This window comes from Oreochromis aureus, linkage group 14 (assembly GCF_013358895.1).
Source record: "Oreochromis aureus strain Israel breed Guangdong linkage group 14, ZZ_aureus, whole genome shotgun sequence".
Taxonomy (NCBI): Eukaryota; Metazoa; Chordata; class Actinopteri; order Cichliformes; family Cichlidae; genus Oreochromis; species Oreochromis aureus.
The window spans coordinates 31,765,365-31,791,032 of NC_052955.1; the positions used below are offsets into that span (position 1 = coordinate 31,765,365).

General features: G+C 42.8%; 1 protein-coding gene across 4 annotated transcripts in view; it reads right to left on the reverse strand.

Moving 5' to 3' along the window:
* Positions 1-363: 363 nt before the first annotated feature.
* The window catches only part of sik3 (SIK family kinase 3), a 36,432-nt gene continuing 11,127 nt past the window's right edge, over positions 364-25,668 (reverse strand). Inside the window, exons 2-26 of one of the 4 annotated variants that reach the window (XM_031744072.2) lie at positions 21,885-22,001; positions 21,202-21,265; positions 19,920-20,081; positions 19,612-19,736; positions 19,270-19,393; positions 18,722-18,840; positions 15,699-15,809; positions 15,479-15,613; positions 15,094-15,174; positions 14,646-14,755; positions 14,226-14,382; positions 13,975-14,124; positions 13,807-13,880; positions 12,739-12,873; positions 11,187-11,328; positions 9,600-9,719; positions 9,125-9,183; positions 8,856-8,965; positions 7,254-7,420; positions 6,612-6,739; positions 5,109-5,857; positions 4,793-4,947; positions 4,190-4,319; positions 3,983-4,109; positions 364-3,815 (exon numbers count right to left, since the gene is read on the reverse strand). In XM_031744072.2, coding sequence (XP_031599932.2) covers positions 3,988-4,109; positions 4,190-4,319; positions 4,793-4,947; positions 5,109-5,857; positions 6,612-6,739; positions 7,254-7,420; positions 8,856-8,965; positions 9,125-9,183; positions 9,600-9,719; positions 11,187-11,328; positions 12,739-12,873; positions 13,807-13,880; positions 13,975-14,124; positions 14,226-14,382; positions 14,646-14,755; positions 15,094-15,174; positions 15,479-15,613; positions 15,699-15,809; positions 18,722-18,840; positions 19,270-19,393; positions 19,612-19,736; positions 19,920-20,081; positions 21,202-21,265; positions 21,885-22,001 — 3,546 coding nt within the window. In that variant the 3' untranslated portion in view covers positions 364-3,815; positions 3,983-3,987. Of the gene's footprint in view, positions 3,816-3,982; positions 4,110-4,189; positions 4,320-4,792; positions 4,948-5,099; positions 5,858-6,611; positions 6,740-7,253; positions 7,421-8,855; positions 8,966-9,124; positions 9,184-9,599; positions 9,720-11,186; positions 11,329-12,738; positions 12,874-13,806; positions 13,881-13,974; positions 14,125-14,225; positions 14,383-14,645; positions 14,756-15,093; positions 15,175-15,478; positions 15,614-15,698; positions 15,810-18,721; positions 18,841-19,269; positions 19,394-19,611; positions 19,737-19,919; positions 20,082-21,201; positions 21,266-21,884; positions 22,002-25,668 lie in introns of all 4 variants that reach the window. The other 3 variants (XM_031744071.2, XM_031744070.2, XM_031744073.2) reach the window with 3 other exon arrangements.

A 25,668-nucleotide genomic window follows, 5' to 3' on the forward strand; every position in this document is an offset into this window, starting at 1 on the left:
TAGGAAGAAACTGAGTGTGCAGCCTACACTAGAGTGTCTTCAAAGCTTGTCTGGTGCTTTAGACGTTTGGCCAAATCACTCTTGACCCTACAGTCACGATATTATAATCCGGTCACAAGAAATTTCACAGTTGAGGTGATTCGGGCTCTGACAAGGACCCTACAGTGAGGTGTTCGGGCATGTCCCACGGGAGGAGGCCCAGGGCAGACCCAGGACGCGCTTATAATCCTTGGTGTCCCCACTGGAGGAGAAATTTCACTTGATTTCTCTTTCGGAAGTTTAGATGGATGGATGGATGGAAGAAATTTCACTTGATTTCTCTTTATAAGTTTAGTGTGAGCAGGTACAACAAAGACACACTGGTCAACCTTTTTAAATTATTTCTTTATTTATATATATTTATTTATTCATCTCAGTTTGGTTGATATTCTTTTTAATCATTGTTGTTGCACTTTAGTATTTTTGTACTCAACAAAAAAGAAAAATAAAAACAACAAAAAAGTAGACAAAAAAAGAACCAATAGAAAACAAAATGAACCTAAGAAACAGGAGTGGAGCAGAGAGCTGGCTTGCTGGGATGGAGAGAGAAGATGGAAGTCAGGGATGGAAGAGTTAATACAGAAATGAAAATAAAACAAAGAGGAAGGATCATTCTGATCAGGCAGATGTGTGCGATTCAGCTCAGTGCTGTGCTTTCCATTCCAGTGTGCTCCCGCTTGACCTTTACATCAGCTCTGGAACTGGACACAACAACGCAAACAACAAGAGGAGCTTCTGGAGTTGCGTCTCTTGTCCAGCCAATGGGACGAGAGATGCATCTTCCATCTCCATTATTTCCCTTTTCCATACTCAATCCTTTCCCCTTCAGTTCTTGATTTTGGCTTGGTGTAAACAATGAGAAAAAAACAACAAAAATAACAGGAGGTCAGATCTGAAAGAGGAACGACTGAGATCTGGAGGAAACTCTCGAGTTAAATTGGAAGGTTTTCTGTCCAATTAAAACACGGTTTGGAAGGAACAGCATGCACATCAGCTTCCCTGTTCACATCTGTGCGTACACTTTGTTTTAGAGATACAACTGCTAAGAAGGAACCGCGGGCCTGAATAAAAGCGAATGTCAGTAAACAGGAAGTGACATGCTGCAAATGGAAAGCACAAGCGCTGCATGACACCACCTACAGTTCTCGGGCGTATATAAGCGTACAATATGGCGACCAGCGCAGCCAGGTCCTGCGGCGTCTCCCTTGTACAAGCACACAAGTGGAGTTCGATTGTTTTGCGCCACAGTCCACTTGCTGGCACAATATTGAGTATTGATTTATGAGAGGATAGATACAGAACAACAAACCAAATTTGAAAAACAAAGAGGAAGAAAAGGGAGGTGCAGTCCTCTGCTGTGGTCCCCAGCGTGCTGCAGGGCACACACCTTGGGAGACTTACGTGAAGGTGGGCGTACCCTTCTCAGCTCAGCTCTGACCACACCTTTCCTTTTTTTTGGAGAATCCAAATAATTCATTCCTATGGTTACCCTTATAGATGTTCCCTTTTACAGTTCGGAGGGATGTCCAGGTGTATCCAAACTGTTCATGCAGCCATCACCTCCACCCAGGGTTAGAGTGAAACAAAAATTGCAAATGAATCCAAAAGAGGGGAACGTGTGGGGGGTGAGCCGCAGCTGCAGTGTCCTCCTTGGTTGTAACATTGTTAGCCTGGGAGGAGGGGGCTGAGTCCGTAAGGCGCCGTCTGATCAGAAGCCGACATAGTAAAAGATGGCGGGGAGGATCACAGCAGACTGGTAGGTAGGGCAGCAAGAGGGAGAAATAGAAGTGGGTTTGTCCGTGACCACACTTGTGATGTTTCTTTTTTGGATGATATGTCAGCTATTTTACAAGATATTCCCTCATTTTTTTGTCTTTTTTTGTAGTTTGTTTTGTTTTTCCTTTAAGAGCATCAAGTCAAGTAGCACCCGAACCAACCCAGACAAAAGCCCAAAAGCCTGACCCTGTAAAGCCTGCCACAACTACCCCGTTAACAGAAAACAGGCCCCCCAACATCAACGAGAATGACAGTCACAACAACATCGACTGAAATGATACTTTAAAAAGCAACACAAAATAATTACTCTCCTCTTATTCAAGTGTCTCGATATCATAATAACATTAAAACAATAAGAACAATCGCTTTTTTAACGACACAGGAAGAGCACCGTCTCTCTTCTCTGTGTCCTCTTTTGGCTAGAAATCTCAAGATTCATAAAACAAGAAGAAAACATTTTTTCTCAAGACATCAAAAAAAAATACAAATGATAAACAATACCAATATACTTTTTAAAAAAACGAAGAAAAATAAAGCCTCCCCAACATCATCTAAAAACAAAAACAGAACAGAAACGAAAGTTTAGATACAGAAATTTGCAATAGCGTTCTATACATGGCATCACTGTACAAGGAAAGGAGCAAAATGTCTGGTAAAACTACCCACAATGCAATACACTGTCACTGACGTGGGGGGAGGAGGGGGGGAAAACACAAAGTGGAGAAAGTTTAGAGGTTGGAGGGGATGGGGAGGGTGGATTGAAAACCGAGCTGACAGTATGGCAGAGAGCGAGAAACTGCAAGGAAGGGTGGAAGCTGACGGAGGAAAGCTGGAACCGAAAGTGCTGAATTACTTAAGTCAAAGAACAAAGTTTGTATTCCTTGTAACACAGAACCGTTTCCTTTAATAATAATAATAATAATAATAATAATAACAATCATCATAATAAAACTTCTTTTACAGAAAAACAGTAATAACAATAAGAGTAACAATATCGAACATAATGCCAACGTGGACATTAGCTATAAAAATGAATTTTAAAAGAAAAGAAAAAAAAGAAACAAAAGTAAAACAATAGAAGAAATGAATGCCAGGAAAATAACAAAAACCAAAACAATTAGAGCTGGTTTGTCCTGTGCGATGTCACTGAGCTCCATCTTTGGATAGAGCGCTTTTGTTGCCCAGTTGGGAGCCTGACCCAAAACGCCCGCCGCCCGGCTGGGCGAGGGGGCAGCCACCGCTGAGGTTTCAGCCCGCTCCGGAATGATCTGCTGCAGGACAGCAGGAGGAGAGGAGAGAGGGGAGGAGCAGACTGAACTTCATAGACACCGGTCCCCTCGGCTCACCCCTCTCATTCAGACACACACACACACACACACACACACACACACACACACACACACACACACACAGTCGCACCTAATGTGAATACTTTGGGTTTGTGGCAGCAGTGTGGATGTTTCTTTGTGTCGCTGAACTCGACGTTCTTGCAAGTATTACTGTATCGATGCATCGGCCAGTGAGGCACATAATGAAGTATGCCAACAGAGAAAAGGGGAGGTTTGGGTCAGGCGTGGGTGTGGGGTGAGCTGGGCGGGCCAGATTTGTAGACAGGGGGAAGAGGCGAGAGGCGGGTGGGGTCGAGATGAAAAAGGGAAGAGCGGAGCCCCAATCTACCCACGGCGGGAGCTGCGAAGAGGAGATGACCTGCGGGAATGAATGCTGGATGTCTGTGCAGAAAATGCTGGCACTTTGACCTTTGAACCCCGAGGGTTCAAAGGAGACCCTCACCCCTCAAATGTCTACACCCACCCACCACATACACCCACACCCTCTCTCGCGCAAACTGCCCTCCCAGGGGACAGATGGAGACAGACAGATGGACACAGAAGCGCCCCTGCTTGGGCAGACGACGATGGTTTGGCGTGATGCTGCACAACTCAAGTCAACACAACTCAGGATGGCTGATATGGACCGATGCACACAGGATACACCGCTTCCTGCAGGAAGACAGAGGGAAACAAGAAACAATGTTCTCAATCATTTTGCTGCTGATATACCAAAATCTACATCAGTTGTTATCAAGTATTTAAGATTAAACAAGTGATGTTCGAGGCTATACACAGACTTTAAGGACAAAAACTGACTTGACATTCACTGTGTATACCTGTGCTAGACCCCAGCCTGCTCCATGCTGTATTGCAGGTCAGGGGGCTTGTAGCTAAGGAGCATGTCACTGGTGCAGGAGGAGGGATAGCAGGCTGCCGCATGGAGCTCCCCTTCAACGTCGCACACTGCATGGGAAACATGCGTCTTTAACTGATGAGGAAACACAGAATACTGTTTTTGGGGTAACTGCAGGTCTCATACTGACCCGATTCTTCCCGCTGGTGTAGCTGCTGGCTTCCTGTCAGCGATGTCTGGCTGAGAATGTCCGACATGCGAGCGGAGCTTAGCGCCTTCCCAGCCAGCAAGCTCATCCCAGACATGGGGTCTGCCTGATCCTGAAACAGGAAGCGAACGACAGTTTAGAGGCAGGAAAAATTAATCGTGTTTAATAAACGGCTTCTAGCGGCAACAGTGAGTCAGAATTTGGATGTTGTGAGCATCCTTGCAGTGTGTGGATACCCTTTTGGTTCATTTAGTCATACAAACAAACATACGCTTTCTTCGTTCTGCTAAGTGGGTGTTCTCCAGCACTGCACTGGCAGAGATGGTGAACTAAGGTCCCATATTCTCCAAAAGTACAGCAAGCCAATATTAAAATGACATACAAATGTGACTGTTTCTGCCAGCCCTGTTCCATGACCCACCAAAACAACAGGATGAAATTTAACACTGAATGTTTTTATTTTACCTACTTGGAAGTTGATGTAAATGTAAAAAAAACAACAACAACAACAAAACCAAAAACCTACTAGAACCCACACTTAGTGATCAATGTAGTGTGTAAGCATAGCAGCAGCGTTTGACTCACATAAGCATCATCACAAGTCTGGATGGTGTGGTGGCGCTGCAGCTGTCCTCTGGATCTGTAAACCTCCCCCTGGGGGCCTCGCGAATAGCCCACACCATTATGATCAGGCACTTCCATGGCCTGTCCTTGAGGCCTGCACTCCACATGCTCAGACTCTGAAAAGGAAATATTTTGTACAGGTTTACCTTGTGGCTTTAACATACAGGAAAAGAACATAAATTTAAAGGCAGGAAAAAAATATTCCAGTTAAGAGAGAAACTGGATTCCAAATCTTTGTAGAAAGCATTGAAATAGGGTAAGGTCTCACCTCTGTTACCTGTGCCAGTTCTTATGTAGCCACCATGCCTGTGTGTAGGGGAGGTGTAGGGTGGGGTGCCTCCTCGGGGAGGCCCCAGGAGCTCATGTCCTTCTCCTGTCTTGGCAAGAAGGCCTTCGTGTGGGTGATGGTAGCTAGCCGGTACCTCGTCCTCCTCCATGCTCTCTGAGTGAGGTAAGCTGGGACACGGTGCCTGCTGCTGCTGGACCTCCGGGGGTCTGATCTGAAGGAGGTGGTGGTAGTGTTGCCCTCCAGAGGCACCCTGAGGCACCTGTGGTTCCAAGCTTTCTCCTGGGCCTAGCTGGCGGAGAAGCAGCATATCTCCATACTCTTGTGGCGCACCGCTGGGTGCTGTCGGGGGTGCTGGACATGGCCGGGGGCTCTGCCTTTTCAGCAGGGCAGCCAGGTCCTGTGGGGGCAGTCTGGGATCGGCGTGGCCTGTTAAAGAGTGGCGGGGAGACAGAAGGCCCTGCAGGGTGGGAGTGACGTGCTGCTGAGGGGGGCGGTAGTCCAAAGGAGTTGGGGAGAGGAGGGCCTGCTGTAGTGTGGAAGGGGCTCCGTAGTTGTTGGTCCCCACCGCCCCGGTCTGGTAACCCTCCAGGCCGGGAACTTTAAGGGAGGCTCCCTGCAGGTAGGGGCTGTAGGACCCCACCACGCCTGAGGCGCCTCGGGAGGCAGCGTCGCCAGAGTAGAGGTGGGGATTGAACTGGGCCTGGTCGTAGCCCGATGTGAAGCGGCCAAGGCTGCGGCTAAACAGGAGGGAACACACACAGTAATTACCTACCTGCTGTCTAACAACAATGTACTCCCAATCCTCAGTATACACAGCAAACACATCACCTAATTTCCACCGATCTGCTAAAGATCCACAGAGACAGCCTAGAACACACATCACATGCTGCTCCAGGTTCAAGTATTCACTGAGAGGTGTATAATATTTCCAAAGGACGCTTTTTAATAAAGATTGCAACTTCAAGATTGTAACATGCTCACTCAGTGAAGGCAGTCCTGGCTACAAGGGGCAGTTATGGGAGAATGAAGTCAGGGGTGGTGGTCACAGGATTGACCGACCTCCTACTGAAGTTGATGCTCTGTTTACGTGCAGAAACTCACCCAGATACACTGAGCTGGAGAGTTTGTTGTTGCTGTCCACTCAGCACAGACGATGAGGGATTTACAGTCATTTTAAACACATTTCAAACAAAGTTATAATTCTTACGTCTGCTCTTTTACGAACAAAGTCCAGAGCAACTGAGTTTTCAAAATACAGTTGTAGAAAAATCATTTAATATGGAAGAAATGAAAACACAAACGAATGAAAAAAAAAATGAGAAGCATACAGTGAGAAAAAAAAAAAAAAAACAATGCAATGAATGTGAGAGAGGGAGAGTGGTGAGTTCATGCAATCTAACTAAAAGGCAGAAGAGGAGGACACAGAAACAGTCCATTGCTGGCGACCATCAGGGGAGAGGGGGGGTTGTGGTGACATGATGCGAGCGTCACCTGTGCGACTCGGCGTTGTCTGCGCTAAGCTGCTTCCCGAGGACTCTGTGTCCGCCTGGCGTGGACAGAAAGTTGCTCTGCCTCGGTGCCCCACCTCCCAGCTCCACCTCCTGCACCTGAATGGTCACCTGTACAACAAAGGACGGTGTTCGTTAGTGACTGCAGCATCATGAAGCGATGCTGAAATCGTGACAGCAAAATTTTACTTAAAGTCAGATATTATGTTTGATTCAGTTACAGGAGGGATTTCAAACTCATTTGACATCGTGGGCCACATTCAACCCACTTTGACCTTAAGTGGGTCAAACCAGTTGAAACAGAACTGCAATTTTAACAGTATGTCTCATTTTTTCTGTATAATAAACGTGTAAGATTACTGAAAAAGTTCTGGCAGCTCCTTGCTCAGACTTTCTTCCAGTTATAAAACAGTTTCTCTGTCATTTAACAGTTTAACTGTTACCCAACTACTATAGTATGAATGGCACTGGCAGTGCACTCCTTTACATTTTACAATGCCATCGAGTGGGCCGGACTGAAGTCTTTGCTGGGCCGATTATGGCCCCTGGCCCTCATGACACCTCTGAATTACAGGGAATTCCTCAGAAGACACAAAAACACATTTGATTGGCTCTTTGCAGTCACCTGCTGTTGTTGAGGTACACCCTGTGCCAATGGGACAGTGGGGCGGGCAGATGCTGCTTGTGGATTGGTTGGCAGAGACACTCGAGGAAGGCCCGTGGGAGGCGGGCTGCCACTCTGGCCCTGGTACATGGCTGGAGCACCATGTTGGTACTGCACTGATGATTGACCTGAAAGGGAAAGAGAGAGAGGGAAGGGGAAAAATGATGAGAGCAAAATCATCAAAATTCAAATGAATTTAAGCTGAGCAGAAATTTCCAAAAATAAAAAATACAATTAAATACAATAAATACATTCTCTTAAGACTTTTGAGCTGGAAACTGCAAATGACACAACCAGAAAATAAAAACAGCTGTTAACCCATCACGCTAATCACATGTTATTTTGTTCTTGACGACTGAGGTGTTTACTCACCTGCTGTCCCTGAGGAAACATTTTCATTGAGTCAGCATAAGCTATATGCTTTCTACTGCATTATTCAGAACACACAAATGAACATGGCAGTGCTTTTGTACAGAGAACAAAAGCCAGAAACTAATAAAGAGCTTTGTTTTTAAATTAAATATTTGCTCTTTAGCTGCACTACCAGCAAATCCCAAACCTTATTTTAATTAACTTATAAAGTATGAATTGTGACTATAAAGAGCTTAAAATTTGGCCTCTGTAGCATCTAAAGTCTTCTTGTGTCCACTGAAGAAGCGAGGCATAGATTTAATGTAATTAGGGAACTTTCTCTTACTATTACATTAATACTGACGAATGGCTGTTTACGATCGGGCATCATACAAAAATTGTACCCTGTTCGTCCAGGTAGCGTCAGGAGTTAAATGCATGGAACTGAGATTTGGAAATCAGTTTGTATTGTGCAGATATTCATACTTTGATTGCAAATACAAGTTCAAATTGACACACTATAATAGGGGTGGACAACTCCAGGCCTCGAGGGCTGGCGTCCTGCAGGTTTTAGATATCACCCTGGGTCAACACACCTGAATCACATGATTAGTTCGTTACCAACACTGGATAACTTCTCCTCCTTCTGTTGAGGAGGTCATTTAGTCATTTGAATCAGCTGTGTTGGATCAAGGACACATCTAAAACCTGAAGTACACCGGCCCTCGAGGCCTGGGTTGCCCACCCCTGCACTATAATATGTTAAGATCAACATCACACTCATTACCATGCACAGAGACTACAAGAACAATATTTCACTGTCTAGCCACGTAGCTTTGAGTGAAAAGTGACTTAAAGATTCCAAATCAGATTGTTTTATCTGGATAAAACAAATGATGTCAATGCATTCCATAGAAAAATCCTGGGGGGTTGTTTTTCAAAGATGTGGAAGATCTGGATCTTTTAGTGAGTCAGAATCATTACTTGTTGAAGTCTATGCACACTGGGATGGAAACTACCATGTGTTGAATCAGAAATGCAATATGCTGATCATTACGTTTTTCTTTCTATGTTAAAATAGACGTTCTTATAAATATATATCAAGCTGTGAATTAGCCAGTTAGTTTTATATTTACAGTTTAATCACTGCATTTCTGTACAGTCACATCATCTACTAAAGCATTTAAGCACTCCGGCGGTGGTATTACTAACCGTGCCCTTGCATTAGTCCTACAGAGCCAGGCGGAGAACTCTGATTGGGCTGTCTGAAGAGGTGGTTGCTGGGCTGTGTTGGCGGAGGGCTAGAGGGCTGGATACGCAACCTGAGGGAGGACAGGACAGAGTAGGAGAGGAGAAGAGAGAGATACGACAGTGATGTAACACTTCAGTCGATAGCGCTGCACCACGGTATCAGGTTCATTGTTCACCGTTCAATAGCTGATGAGTAATGTGTGTGTGTGTGTGTGTGTGTGTGTGTGTACCTCTGAAGCTGGTGGGTTAGGTGACTGGGCTGGCTTTCTCCATGGCCTAAAGACAGACCCTGCAAGTAAAGACAAATAACCAGATTATGGCTTCATAGGGCAAACTACATAACATGACAAAGCATAACACGCATGTACACTTCTCATGCCCCAAAAAACACATTAAGTAAAATGAAGCTACAATGCACTGCAGCCAAGCCTAAGGTGATCCAAATCAATAAAGTTTCATCTCACATGTGTTTCTCCTTCAACAAGATAAGCAACTTTTGTTTCCAGGAGCACCAGTAATTGAGTGCAGTACGCCCAGGTCTCATTGCAGCAATAATCAAAACATAATTCTCCCTTTTCTGAGTAAATCACTAGAATACACTAATAACACAGTGTTGGATGCTCATATTAAACATGAGCACAACAGGTCCACTTAACAGTTTCATAACGTGGCCCAAATTGATGTCTTATCATTAGCTTCACATACCTGGATTTGCTGGTGGAGGATTTGTTGCTCTTGCTGGTACAGGATATGCTGCTGCTGGGTGTGCTCCAGGAGTTTCTCATCCTGCTGGACAGCGTACATTTTCTGGAGCTGCTCACACTCCTATTGGAAACACAGACGTGCAGCCAGGGTGTTTCATGCACATGCTAACAAGGCACAAAATTACAAGTATCCACACTCTACACGCTCTCAGCTTTGAACAATTACCACAGCTGCTTTCATTACAGTCTTGCCAGTAGTTAGAACAAAAATCAAAAAATCTAAACCATTCAACACCGTTTCACCTCAGATTTTTTTGCCACAGGTGTGCTCATACAATTAAGATCACCCTGTGTTTAATGATACCGATCACATTTAGCTAATAAAATTAATTGTGTTGCAAAAATACCACATTTTCCAAGTGCTTCTTAAGTACAACCTCCTAATAACACCAGCTTTTTCAGTTTCAGCTTGTATGACCAACGAAGAGAGACGTAATTTACAGTAATCTAGTTTTACGGGTGCTTTCCCAGGCATAGGCCATGTATGTTTCTCTATTCTAAGCAATATTAATCCTGAATGCTCAACATGAAGCGCCCACCGATTCTGATCATTATCTCTTTCCCCACCTACGCCTCCTAGTGGGTGAGGTAATCTCATCGTGGGATTGCTGAAAATGATGCGACATCTCAAGAAACGTTGTGGTTTTGTCAGGTCAGAGATTCAGTTTGGTCTCATTTTAAGAAAAGATGATGCAGTGGATCCAACATTGGTTTTCTTTTAAGAAAGGCCTTTGGTTGGCTAACAGGAATCCCCCGTGCACTTAGTGGTGTGAAGACCACACAATAAAATGAAGCTGTTGCACATTATCACTGTAGCCTGTGCAAACATGTCAAACAGATTTGGCCATGTGATGCACATAAAAGCAAAAAGGCTTTTACAAGAAATTCAAGTTAAAAAAAATGTGTGTGTGTGTTTTTAATGAGTCTTGCTTGATTGTGATAGTCTATTGTTGTGCTACTCTCTCTGTGTGTGGGGAGGGGCCATCCAAAAACATGAAGCAAGAACAGACAGGTGATGTGAAGCAAATGTCAGACTTCAGGTTGATGATTACTGAAATTAAGTTAGCGTAAGTGCAGTAACAGTCCTCCCAACAAGGAGTCACAACAGTGTTCAGATCCCATGGCTGACTGTGCCAAGACTGTCTGACTGAATGCATCGCATCAGAGTCCTCCACTGCTAACAAAGCACATATTTACAGTGTCAGGGATCTGTTTGTACTCGCCAGTGATTCAAACTTGCATCAGAGCGACTGCGAACTATTTCCTGTTCTGCACTGTTGCTCTAAGAACCATGTTTTGCATTCAATATATATATGTATTTCAAATATCAACCCTAAGGGGAAAACAGTGATTTGTTTAGCCAAGCAAGAACAGTGATACGGTTTCACTGAAAATCCTCAATCTTTGAATGTGATTCTTTTCAAACTGGTCAAAAAGTAAAAGTAAGGAATATATTTTTAACTCCTGCACAAAGTTAAGGATGTAAACAAGTTAATGGCTCTAAAAATACGTAAGTAAGGTGATGTACCTGCTTGAGTTGCTTAATGAGGCTGCTGTTCTCTAGGTGAGCCTTGAAGGCCTGAATGGTGGCAGCCCCGTCAGAGAACCGTCTGACAGGAGAGAAGCGCTCCATGGGCAGATGAAGGGTGTTACAGTCCTTATAGCTGGATCTGAAAAGGGGGCCATGGGGAACAGACACAAACAAGTGTGTACACAAATACACACGTGCACACACACACATGTACACAAGACGTAACAAGACAGATACCATAGGTACACCATTGGACACACGCATTCAGCCATACAGACAGAGATAAGACACAGAAACAGACATGTGAGTGCTTTAAACCTGCACAACATGGTCATATTCAGGTGTTGTCATGGAGGCGTAGTCCAGTGTGGAAAAAGCGTAAGGAGCCCGAACTTATGTGTCAAAGGAAACCTCAAAATTTCACCTTTCCTGTAAATCATGCCATGTAAGGCTGGTTACATTAGATGATCTTCATGCCAGGTTATCTAAGGTCAACACTGATGATGTATACACCGATCAGCCACAGCATTAAAACCTCTGACAGGTGAAGGGAATTAAACATCTTATTAGGATGATTTTTTTTTTTTTTTTTTTTTTTTTGCAGTGGGTTTTAATCTCATACATCCAAACCACCTAAACAGACCACACACATACCCAGTGTTACAGTGGTACTCCCTAAGAAGGACAACACACTTAAAAAAATGCTCAAGGAGCACAAAGAATAGTCCAAGATGCTGACCTGGTGTTTTCCCTGCAGAAGGAAGCCCTACCCTATTGGGAGGTGGGGGTTTAATGTTGTGGCTGATGGGTGAATGACAGTAAGTCCCCTCTTCAGCTGAACTCTGATTATAGTTATTTTTCTGTACAGAGCTTAGACAATACGGATCATTTGATGGGATTGGATAAAGCAGCTGTCTCTGTCATCAAGAAATTCATATCCATAACAAAGAAAGACAAAAATACAGCTGAACAGAACATGTTTTCTTTAACATTCAACTTTTACCCATCTATAGCCCCATTTTAAACCCAAGGTTAGGCTGCCTTGGTAGGAAAGTACACTCAGTTTTGCTAAGCTGAGGGGGAGGATAATGACACCTATGAGGGACAACAGTTAAAATTGCCAGCATGACAACAGTAAAATATGGCTGCTATTGCAGAGAAAATGTACAAATGTAGTGATTTAGCTCTGAGATGTTGTTCATACCTCAAAAAAACCTCCAAAAAAACAAAAACAAAAAAAACATCTGGTAAAATCTCTGTCTTCCCCCAGGTTTGTGAAAATAAAAGAGTTCTACTAAATCCTGGTTTACTGGTGATGTGAAGATACAGCATTTGCACCCTGTGTCAGAAACTCCATCTCTACCATCACTCTCCATTGGTGGGTATGGATCACATCCTTTGTGTTGTTTGTGATGTGTTTGCAAGTGATGAGAATGTGTGTGTGACAGTGTGTAAGAAAGAATTGGGCTTAACTTTCCATTCAACTAATGGGTCTCAGTGTTTGTGTGTGTCTGTGCATAGAAAGCTCGGAGTGGGTGTGTCCCCTCACCGGGTGTGTGTGTCGGGGACCCAGCCCACCCGCTGACGGGGGCCTTGGGGCCGCTGTGACTCTGCCGAGGGCTCGCCATGCGATGTGCTCGTGAGCGTGTGCGTCGTGTGCCGCTTGGAGCGGTTCGCCAGGTACCTGGGCCGCAGGGAGGGGGGGAGGACGGGGGTGAGGGTGGGAGACAGGAAGCAGCGCTGGTCAGCTCTCTGTCCTCATTGGCTAATGGAGATGGGGAGGAAAGGCCCACCCCTTCCCACTTCTGCCAGTAGGTGCCATGATTAATATCATCTTAGCCAATCAAAAAACAGTAAACAAAATTACACCGGTCGATGGATGTTATAGCTTATGGGTGTCCCGCAACGCCCCAGCTTTCCAATTTTAGGATTGGACTGGTTGCCATTTAGTATTCATTGGTTTTGCAAGCTTCAGAGTTAGCAAAGCTGTGTGAGAAAGAGTGAAAAGTTCCAGAGGATAATTTGGCACTTACTGAAATGAGAGAGAGAAAGAAAAGCTCTTTGCCAAAGAGTATGAGCGATAGGAGGCACTGTGTCTGGTGGCAGATTCAGTTTAGGACTGTGGCAGAAGGCACTTGCGCAATGGAGAAAGGAGAAAAGATGGGATAAGCACCGCAGCAGAGTGGCCACCTCCCGTTGGGGGGGAAAAAATGCAGAGCAGCCAGAGGCACTCACTCCCAGCAACCCAGGACACCAGCGAGGTCTACAGAAGGTGCTGTCTGAAGAGGATCGGCTGGGAAGAGCTCACCTAGACTCAACAGCTCCATAAAACAACCCAGCGCCCGTCATTACCCCAGACTAATGTCAACGTTTTTCCACATTATTTTTAAAAACTAAGTCAAACATAAAATTGTCATTACATGACTATATTCATGTGGTTTGGTTTTTTTTACACTTTGTTTTATTCAGTTACCTGGTTATACCACCACCACCCAAATCTCAGTACTTCTCAGTTCATGTACTTGTCGTCACAGGTTATGAGACTTCCACAGATTCTCATTTAGACAGCACCTCTGTACGGTATTCCCCTTCACCAAAAACCGTCACCGTGGGTTACCTCTGTACTGCCTCTTGATCTGGCTCTCCGTCTGAACCCTCCTCATCCACCGGAGCTACTGCAGGGATAGGATGCTAAGAGAAGCAAAGAGTTTACTGGTCAACGCCTGTTTAGCACATAGGAGGAGGGCACACAAGGTGGACTACATTCAGAAATCCAGATCCTCACCGGGCTGGTGACAAGTGGCGAGGGCCCTCGGGGCCTTTTCAAGAGCTGAGCATGTAGCTGAATGTTGGCCCCGCCGTCGGAAGCTCTTCGACCCAGAGGCCCCATGCCATTGAGCAGTTGGAGGGTAGGCGGCTGCAACAATGATTGCTCCTGGAGGATCAGCAGTCACAGGAAGTCAGATCAAGTGGGAAAATAAATAAAGTAAGCTGACGGCTACCAAGTGAAATCTGGTCAAACCCAGCAGACTGTACCTTGTATTCCAGCTGCTGTGTGGGCTGCAGGCTCTGTGTGGGCATGAGAGTGTGCATTTGACCCATAGTAGGGGCAAGAGGGATGAAAGGGGGCTGGGGCAGCGCACCACGAGGGAAACCAGGAGGCAGCTTCTGGAGATCTTCCTGCATCTCTGTCCTGTTAGGGAAACGGAGAAAATAACATAAAATGAGTCAATGATTGTTAAGATTAGTGAGAAAGCAGCTAATATAATTACTTATGCTTTAATGCTCCTCATTCTTACTTAAATTTGCTTGAAATAAACCACATCTGCACGCCCTAAAATATATTACCTCACCTATAAATAGCTGGCAGTCAACAAATCTAAATGCAACTGTGCTGCACTGTTTTAGACAAATATCTAATAATGTGAGTGAAAACAGTGTCAGTTCATGCCTAACCTTTGGTCTGGTACCCCCACAGTATGCCGCCTCATTGAAAGGTAGCGAGCCATGGCCTCAGGAGATGGCTCCTCCCCTTCATCGCTGTCCAAAGCCATGCTGCCGTCAGGCTGAACGATAGATAAACACAGCCAGTGTTTGGTAATCAGAAGTGATCTTTGGTAGTTTGTGCTGCATGCTTGTGTGCATTTGTTACTTAATAAAGACAGAATTCACATTTTAAATGCATTGCATGTTTATATACACATGCATAAGTGTTTTCTATTGAAAGAGAACACATTTTTACAGGATGCCACTGACTGAAATCACAAAACAGTTGGAAAGATTAAAGATTTTTTCACGTCGTACTAAATACACTGTTGCAGTTTCTGAAGAAATCAGCTAGTTCTAGCTTGCTGCGCACCGACTCCCAGGCTGATGCAATCACTTGACTCCACTGTTAACTCACCTCAACAATCTGGTTCTCTGGATTGATGAGTTGGACATGGGGAACGGTCATGCTAACAGGATTACCTTGTGGGTCTGTCTGCTGGGACACACAAACACACAGACACACATACAGAGGTCACAAGGGTTGCGCTAATTTGATAACAATCTTCTTAGCCCAGAGTGATTGGCAGATATGGGTTAAAACCATTCAGCAGACAGACGCCAGGACTACAGCTCAAGCTGCCTCGCTTGAAATTTATTCCTAAAACTTGTTGATATAAAGACACTTTTGTATACATAGAATCCACAGAAAACTACACTGATCCTTTTAATTGTGTCGCAATAATGTCACTGATATCAGCAGACCCCGCATATCATGACAACACCAAGAGGTAATGAATCACCTGTACAGCATTCAGAGGATAGCTAATGGGGCGCAGTGTAGGTTGAGCAACACGCAGGGTCTTGTGTTTCTTGAGGCGGTCAGCCAGCAGACTGTAGATGGCACTGTAGTGATCGTATGCATCTGTTTGTAGAGACTGAAGAAGAAAAGGCAAGACCTTCATAAGCCGTGCTGTTTACTTTTGACAAAAACAAAAAGGCAGAGATGAAACTTTTCGCCACCTGAAGTGTGCGCTCTCGGTCCAGGCCCATCTCACACATGGCCATGAGCACCTGCTCGTTGATGAGCTCCATCTCTCTCTCCGTCTTCACCTGCTCACACTCCGCTATCAACTGGAAGGGAGTGGAAAAACATGGTAACGCTTTACAGACTGCAAATAGTTGCTGCTATTAAACAACAACAATGATCAAAGCATTCACATTTTATTAGTGAGGCCCAAACGTTGATTTATGTCATTAGCTGGTGTAAAACAAGTCAAGATTTTATGAACTGCAAATTATTTTATGTGTAATTACAGCTGAAAAAAGATGATAATTGCATTCTGATGACATCCGCACCCATAACTCTACATATCCATTATAGTATGAATTTTTTAATGAGCACTGTGGTTTGAGATCATGTTTTCATTACTCCTCCTCATATGCTGAGCTACAGACACTGACATTAAGTCAAAAGATCAGTATATCTTAACCCAGTGTTTTTTTCCCCCTAAAATAACCAAGTAGCTTTGGTCCCTGAACCTAACCTAACCTAACTAACAAGTGAAAGCAAACAAAAAGTGAAACCAAAACCAAAAGGTAAGTACTGAAATATAAACCGCAGCCTTCAGGTTCACAGTCTTGTGATTTACTAACATAAGGGTGAGGACAAAATTAGTTTTTGTCTATATGTCTATATGTTGTCTATATGTGTCCAAAGGTTGTTGTTGTTGTTTTTTTTTAAACATCCTAGTTTTCTTCAGAAATAATCAAATATTTCCATTTTTAAAATAACCGAGGTATTTATTATTAGCCACCCGTAAAAAACTGACCATTTTATTGAGCTAGAGCATAAACCACTGCCATGATGACATTTTGTAAAGTTAAAATGAGTGTTATTTTCCCATTTACACACAGTATAAAAACTTCAGTGACAGTTTGAGCTGTCAGTGAGAAAGTATCATGTCGAAAACAAAGGAAATCAGTTTAGACTTGAGAAAAAGAACCGATGACGCTCACAAAGCAGGAGATGGATATTCAAAGTGTCAAGAACTGGAGTGAGAAGTATCGACAGCCACACAGTACAGAACAAGCCTGGCAGAGGTAGGAAGCCAAAGAGACTCATGAATTGCTTATCCAAGACTGGAATGGTAGTCTTAAACATGAAAATCTCTAGAATCCTGAACATAATGAATGAACTGCGGGTTTGCAGATAAAAAAAAAAAACTCGATTTCTGAGACACCTTGAAGTCAGACTGAAGTATGCTAAAGACAACACAAAGAAAGATTCTGCATTGGGTGGCACGGTGGTTAGCATTGTTGCTGTAAGGCAAGAAGGTCCTGAGTTCAATTCCACCATCAGGCTGGGGTCTTTCTGTGTGGAGTTTGCATGGGTTCCCTCCGGGTACTCCGGAAGTGAATGGATGGATGGATACTGGAGATTGGTCCTTTGGTCAGATGACATGAAACTAGAGCTCTAATCCCATAGAGATGCTGTGTATATTTGGAAAAAGAAGTGAGGGGCATTTACTTCCCCCATAGTGAAACACAATGGTGGAAATATTATGCTGTGGGGATGCTCCAGTGGGTCTGTAATAGGGAATGTCATCAAGATGGAAGGAATCATGGAGAAAGAAGGATATGTGAAGATTCAGAAAGAAAACCTCATGTAGTCAGCAGCAAAACTGAGTCTGGGTCATCGCTTTGTCTTCCAACATGAGAACAACCCAAAACATAGCGCCGTGGTGAAAACGACCTCCAGAAGACCAAAGGGGGATACCTGCACAAAGCCACAACTTGAATTACACTGAAAATCAGAAGTGAAGTGAAGACCAAGGTCCATCAAATCTGGTGGTGCTAAAGAGATCTGCCAAAGATGAATGGGCTGGGATTGCTCAGGACACGCGTGTGAGACTTCAGACTGGTATCATGCAAAAAGGATAATATTATTATTGTAAGTGCACAATAATTTTGAGCCTGTAGTAAAAAGTTTTTGGAAATAGTTTTAAAATGTTGAAATAACTTTGTCCTCATCTGTGTGCAAAGAAAATAAAATTAAGATATATTAACCATTACCAAAGTTAAAGACATATCCAGATAAATGTTTATAAAAAGTACTAGGAAACGTTCTTTTTTTGAACAACTAAAGTGAAGTATAAAATTAACTTATAAATATCTGTTTAATGTGTGTATTCAGCACTGATCAGAGGAAATAGTTCTCTAAAATGTTGATAGGGGAGCCAGTAATTCTGTCCTCATCTGTATAATCTCTTAAAAACAGGTATTGCAAAGACCAGTGACACTTTTATAACCATCCATAAAAAGGCTTATTTGATGAACCACAAACTACTTATTAACCATTACCAAAGTTAAAGAAACGGATCTTCCACTGATAAACCCCAGTCCTGCTTTACAGGTGAAAATATAGTCTTTGATTTTATTTATTTTCTGCTGTGTTTTACTTGCATCTATTTGAAAGAGTGAGTGTAAACACAAAAAAAAAATTTTATGTGCTGGAATGTGCAGAAAATAGGTTTAAATGTTAAACAAATTTCTTCCAGTCAGAGAATGTTGCTTTAATTTTTGCTTGATTAAACCATTATCTAAAGCTGAACTATAAATTTAACTTATAAATGAGTTTAACATTTTTTAGATAATGTGTGTATTCAGTTACTAATGATGCAGAGTAACTTTAAATGAATGATTCCTTTCAAAGGGATTAAAGAGGGCTAGTTCAAGGCTAGCTGTTAAGCTTAACTGGTGCCTGACGGTAACTATATTTAACATAATATTTAATAACTCTGGGGTTCATTGTCATCCAGCTTTCAATCACCTCTAGTGCAACCAAATTATCCGGCAAATTAAATATGCTGTTCGTGTAACACAGTGTAGCCACTAAATGGGGTGAGTCATTTTTGCAAAAATTCTGCTTTCTGGCAAGAGTTTTGCCAAATCAACATATTACACTGAAACTGTAACAGAAAAAAGCACACACACACGAAGAACAAAAAGAATGACTTTGTGAAATCCTTTTAAAAAGGTCTCACCCGGTCAAACTCTGGGTCTGGGTCCCCCTGTCTCATCCACTTGTTCTTACAGATCTGCTCCATGGTCAACCGTCTGCTGGGCTCCAGTACTAACATGTGTCTAATTAAGTACTCACAGTCTGTAACAACACATAAGCATACATGTTATGCATTTATATCAGAGTATAATATTTCAACTATTTAACTCATAAGCCCTGTTTGAAGAAAAGCGTAAATCTTTCAAGTGGTGATGAACGACCAGAAAAAGCTAAACTGATTTGCATTGTTCAAAAAAAAAGAAGAAAAAAACGACTTATTAAGTTAGTTTCTGTTAGTCCAATTTTATTCTTTCCTCTCATACAACATAAAACTACCACGCTCCGATAACAAAATCATTGTGATGTATATTTTTTCTCCAAAAGAAACTTTTGAAAATCAAAAGCTGGCCAGGCTTGGACTTCAGCGGCAGCTGTTAAAAGTCTTTACCGTGTACGTCACGCGGAACAAAGGTAAATTTGTTTTGTCTGATTAAAAACATGGAGAAGAATAAGAGTTGACTGCAGTCCCACCTGTGGACATGAAGAAAGGGATGCGGAACTTTCCACTGAGGACACGTGCCCGCAAATTTTGTAGAGTGCTGCCATCAAAGGGCAGGGCGCCGCACACCAGCACGTATAACACCACACCTAAGCTCTACACAGAGGAGAGGGGAAACAGCTGTGAGCACATCACTTTGAAAAATTTGAAAACCATTCATTTATTATTTTTTTCTATGTATTATTTAAGAAATGTGGTCGTCTGTGTTTTTCTTTTTCTTTTCAATTCAGCCGTACCTGGAACATTCAAGTCAGCTAGCCACACCCCACGTTTGAGCCCAGCAGGGCCTTCTGCGTACCTAAAAGTCGACTCACCCATATATCTACTTTGGGTCCGTCATACTCCTTTCCCTCAAATAGTTCAGGAGCAGCATAGGGGGGGCTGCCACACCATGTCTTCAATAGCTGGCCTCGAGAAAACATGTTGCTGAAACCAAAATCTGACAGGGCAGACAAGAGGTTGATTTAATCTCACCAGTTGCCTTGACAGAGTAAACATTTTGTTCAAAACAGAAAAATGCTCCCCAAGTACATGCTGACACTTGCCTGCATCCACATCCACCACTAAATTTAACCTACCCACCCATACGCTCTTCAGTGCAAACACACACGTGCGCACACACCTGCGATTTTGATGTTGAGGTTGTGGTCCAGTAGCAGATTCTCTGCCTTCAGGTCTCTGTGGACAATGCTGCGGCAGTGACAGAAATGAACCGCTGCCACAATCTGCTTGAACTTCTTCCTGGCATCTTTTTCTGCCATACGCCCATGAGCCACCAGGTGGTCTGTACATCCAAACAAAACACAATTGCTGGATTTAGGAGGTGAACACAGTGTTTCTACTGTCTACCTGTTCATGTACAAGATCGTGTGGTACAAATGTCATTAGATTAATTCCCAAGACCGGCCAGGTGAACATTAAAGTGTACAGCTTTGGTGGGATCTGGGATTGTAAAGCACAGAGAGAGTAATTTCATTTCATTTTTACAAGGAAAAACTTTCATTTTAATTACAGAGAGTCTGCAGATTTAAATAAATTAAAGACTCTAAAACCTTTTTAATTCTACTTTAAAGGACACTTAATACCAAAGCTACATTGGAAACACATCAAACACATTGATTTACATTCAACATGAACATTAAAGTAAAATAAAAGCTCTTGACTGATGTTAAGAAACTTGTGTTTATTAAAGAGAAAAATCTCAATGTTGTTCTTAATGGTCTTCAGTGTTATTTTGATTTATCTGCATTTCCAAGCACTGACTTAACATTGTTTAGTGAAATACACAATTAGTCTTAAACGTGCATCTTCCCACATCTGAGGCTAGCTAGCAAAGGCCCCTTTTAAATCATCATTACCTTTTTCATCAGACTTTCTGGCAGTGAAGCACTAAACTGAACCTCTTTCCACCCTAAACACATTTTAGTTTTGTTTTTCTCCACATTAAGTTTCAACTGTTAGATAATGCTTCTACTCCTCATTAGCTGTTTTTACACACGTATTAAAAAAGAGAAAAACTTAAAGAAGTTATAAAAAAAGAAAGATTTTACTTAATAACACAGGTAATCATAGCTGATATCAGCCCACTTAGATCAGCATTACAAAGCAGCCTAAACTGGAGTTCTAAAGTAGCAGAGCCTAAATGCTACAGCTGCATTATGTGATCACAGTGCAGTCGTGAAAACAGCAGTACTGTGTGTGGAAAAAGTTCCTGAATTTAACACAAAACTTAAACACTTCAATTTTCAGTCTGTGTTTATTTAAAACTTTTACAGGACCCGGAGGCACTCTGTAATTAGATTACAATTTTGTTTTATGTATGTTGACACAATCAAAAATCAAAGTAAGAGAACGTCAACGACAGAGAATCTACATTATAAAGTGACAGTGGGGGACTCCCTTACCGAATATCTCTCCACCGCTAGCGTACTCTGTTACCAAATAGATCATCCTCTCCGTCTCCATCACCTAAAGATATAAACAAATGATAAAAATCAGGACCTGCAGACCCTCTCACAGGCCAGCATCTAGTCATGGGCAGTTCATGCGTTACATAACTGAATGAGTAAGCACAGTTTGGCATACAAACAAGAAAGATTTAAATAGAACAAAAACAGCCATGTACTTAAGTGTACTGATCAACCTATGCATGTGTGAGGATCAGATTATTACAATTTATGGTAAAGCGATAAAAGAGTGCCTTCAAATTGCTGGGGGCTATTTCAGATCAGATGCTGGGACACTGGTAGGGTGTTACAATCCTCATACACCTGGAAAAGTATGAAAACAAACAAAACTCTCACCTCTAAATTTCTATCACCGAGTCTCACTAGAGTGAGGTTTTGGGCAGAAGGTTGTAGTTGTACTGCCCCCCCCCCACTTCACCCCACACCCTCCAATACTTTTGAGACTTTTCCAGGTACATTTTATAATTGAACTGTCAACACCCCCAGAAAACAATGTCTGGTAACATCTGGATTCTTCTACGCTTCAATCATCTATTTGCTCACATTTGGCCACAGGTCCCGGGTGGAAGAAGTGAGCAGAGATGTGTTAAAAGGCTCTGTGGGTGAGAGTGACTGTGTACCTGGTAGAGGCGGATGATGTGGGGGTGCTTCAGCAACTTCATGATTTGCACCTCTCTGAAGATCTTTTTCAGGTTCTCCTCGTCCAGCTGGGTCTTATCCACTATTTTTATAGCCACCTGGAGACAGAGACGCGAGAGAAAAGAGATGGAAGGAGATGAATGGTGGGAAAAGGAGAGATGGTGAAGCGGTGAAGAGGGTGAGATTAAAAAAAGAAACATGGAGTACAGAAGACAGAGAAAAAAGCAGAAACAATAACGGTTAGCAGAGGAGGGTAAGAATGCGTCTTAAAACATACAATATGTTTGTCAGCTCTTGTGTCTCTAAAACACTCATGAGAATGGTATTTTGCAGACACCTAAATTACAGGCAACACATCTAGGGCACAGTCACAGTGTCTTAACAATATTGCTGTGATGACACAATAATCAAAGAACAGTAACAAGCTGAGTAAATTACCAACAAAGGAACTAAGGGGATGCAGCCCGGGAGAGATTATCAATTTAAAAAAAATAACTAAAAGACAACTAAAAATGAAAACTAACAGGGGACACCGACACTTCTTGAGGTGACTGGTCGGCATGTGTGCTGTCAGACTGTGTTATCCCTGATTTCCAGCTTGTTTGGATAACGTGACCCATGCCGTGACCTTCGACTGCAAGCGTAATGCTTGCGTAACTGCTGAGCCCCTCGACAATAGCTCCAGCAATGCGGACTGTGTTAATTTGTGACAGGAGCTTTGCTCCGCCACTTAGGAGTGGGTAGACGACTTTAATGACTTAATCAAGCAAAGCTAATGGGGATGCCCCAAAACACAGCTTCTGCTTCTGCTAGACAAGCGTGGACAGAGTACATGAAAACTATGCTGCAATTACACACACACACACAAACACACAGACACACACTCACACACCAACTCATTTGTCAAATTCTGTGAAGTACTATTTCGAGTACTCCTTTTAGCCATGAAGATGAGGCCATCTGAAGCCTGGCAAGGCCAACTTCCTGGAGCAGACAGGAAGGGGAAGTGAGGAAGAGCGGACAGAGGGGCTCCTGAGAGAGCACAGGGCAGCAAGTGTGGCATTCATCCAGCGTATATAGCGCATTGGTGTGTGAACTTTCCTTTCAAAGGTATTGTACAAACTGTGACAAACATTGGCACTTGGTAGAGTTCATGTGTTCACTAAATTTGGCAACTTACAAAAACAACGTGTCAGGTGGGCAGAGTTGGTGTTGTGTTTTCTTTTTAATTCACACTTTATTTGATAACAGCACTAAGCCCCACATACACAATTACTATTTCATTTCTAATAGTCGCGAGTATCTTAAATTGGTTAAATAAAAATAAAAGAAGCTTGAAAAACAAAATTCCTAATTAAATGAAAACAGTTGACTTATCCAGCCTGATTGACCATGTTTGTTTAGTTTAAATAGATAATTTTACAAAGCATCAAAACAAGACTGAAACAAAAATCAACTCACTCATCCACATCAACACGGCATACAAGCTCATCTCCCCGGTCGTGCGTGTTTGGCTTGGACTAGTTAAGCAGAGTCCATACTTATGGAGCTAGAAAGTGCTGCACAAATTTTCTCCCTTGACAGAAATGTGCTGTTTTACAGCATCCCCTCACTGACTGTTTCCTAAACATCTAAATCCCTCTTAAATCCTACACAGTTCCTCCCTTTTCAAACAACTGTTAGATACTTCCTGGTCAAAACTGACTCTTTATCCCCCCCTCATGTATGTAAGCATCTGTTTGGAACGTGTGAGTCTACGAGGTATTTTAAGCCCTGGAAATCTATTCTTAGAACTGGCCATCGTCAAGCCTTGTTGACGTAACTGCTCCCCTCTGCATCTTCTGGAGGGTATCAACAGGACATCTGGATCACACGAGAACGAGCACAATTACTATCACTTTGGGGGGCAGTGAGACCTTGTGAAAAGGTGGAAACACGGCAGCGAGTATAATTATACAACAGTGACCCCCCCCCCCCAAAAAAAAGAGGAAGAGAGGAAGATTATTCCTTTTTTGGCACCACAAAAATAAATTTGAAGTATTCCCTTTTCTCCATGTTCTCATACACACTAAGGCATCCTGTAAATTTAACTTGTTCTTTTTCCAGTAGTAGCATATGGGACATCAAAATAAATATCTCAGCCACAAAAAAACTAAACAAAGGACAAGCCATTCTTTCCTAAAGGCACACAGTCATTTTTCTCCTTTATACGGTAGGGTCTGGCTTGGAGTGAGATGCTGGATCAAGATACGTTTCCAAGGACAGAGCAAAGATACCAGTTACCTCCAACCATGATGTTGATCTTGGCTGAGACGGAATTCATGATAACACATTCGTGTCTGTTTGCACAGGCATTTGGCTGTGCACAGTGAAGGGTTTGAGGAAAGCAACCTATGCAGATTTGCTTGCATGCTGTCCTCCATAAAACCCAGCAGCGTGTAGCCCAACAATCATGCTATGTACAGAATGCCGATTGCTTGAGAAGTGGATTTGAACGGGAAGGGAGTGACTGGGCAAGAAATACAAAAAATAATCAAAGTTTCAAAAAGCATCATGGGAAGCACAGATAGTGGCTGCAGCAGAGGCCCCTCATTATGACTTCAGTCTCCTCCCTGATAGGAACAAGAACAGCACGAACACACACGAGAAGTAGCCCACAGACCAGCCTGCAAAGCTCTGCGTAGGTCCAGCATACAACAATACCAGTCCCCTTAAGCCTTTCAGGTCCAGAGGCAGTTATAACATGTTTTAAGGTTGTGAGGAATGAGTACAGGGTGCGGTTTCACACATGCCTTGCACTGAATATTTAGTATTAAGTGAAGAGAAATATTGGTGGCAGATACACAGAGGCAGAGAGAGAACAACTCTATAGAGAATGTTAGCGGGGGGGAAAAACAGTTGTATAATGTTAGACACATATACGCGTCTGCTAAATGTCATTTGTACTAGTGAAGCCAAAGAAAACATTTAGTCACGTTTGACAGAAAACTCCAGATCATAATGGAGCATTGTCTCTCTCTCTCAGCACAGACAAAATCCAGCCCATGACAGGAGACTTTTTCCAGTTATTCAGTTAGTAATATCTTAAGAGTATAAAAACTGAATATATCCTTGCAGGAAGTAAGACATGGCTGCAATGTGGTTTAACTCTTTATCCCATAAAGACATCTGATGACCGCCACTGTACCCTTAATTAAGAGTTCTGAGACCTATATATACATATATCAACAAACACGTGGTTTGGCAACCATTACAATTGTTTCTGGGTTTTTCCAAGGGTAGCTGTATAGACCTCCCTCACTAACCTCTGATGCACACAGAGTCATTTTGTTCTATAAGCAGGTCTGAAATGACACAAAAACTGATCAGTTGAGAAAAGAGCTCCAAGGTTTACTCCTAGTGAGCTTTCATGGGGTACAGAGTTAAGCACAGGCTGCATGAGATCTGGTTTTCATACAAAAAATTCAGTTACTTTTTGTTGTTGTTTGTTTTTAGCTGCTGTAAGAAATGTGCTTTTTGTCCATCTAGTCTGGTGGATGAGGCTCACTGCAGAGAGGCGATAACGAAGAGCTGTCCTTTTTTAAATCTCAGTTTTCTTAAATATTAGTTTCCAGAATTTTCCCTTGAGCAGCTTTCATTGCTTGAGATTAGCACAGCTAGTAGAGTATGTTCATTTTGTTGTGTTAACAGGTTAACCAGCTTGCCCTGAGGTGAGGTTAGCTGTAAGCTCGACTCCACTACCAAGCATGCGACAAGTGCATGTCT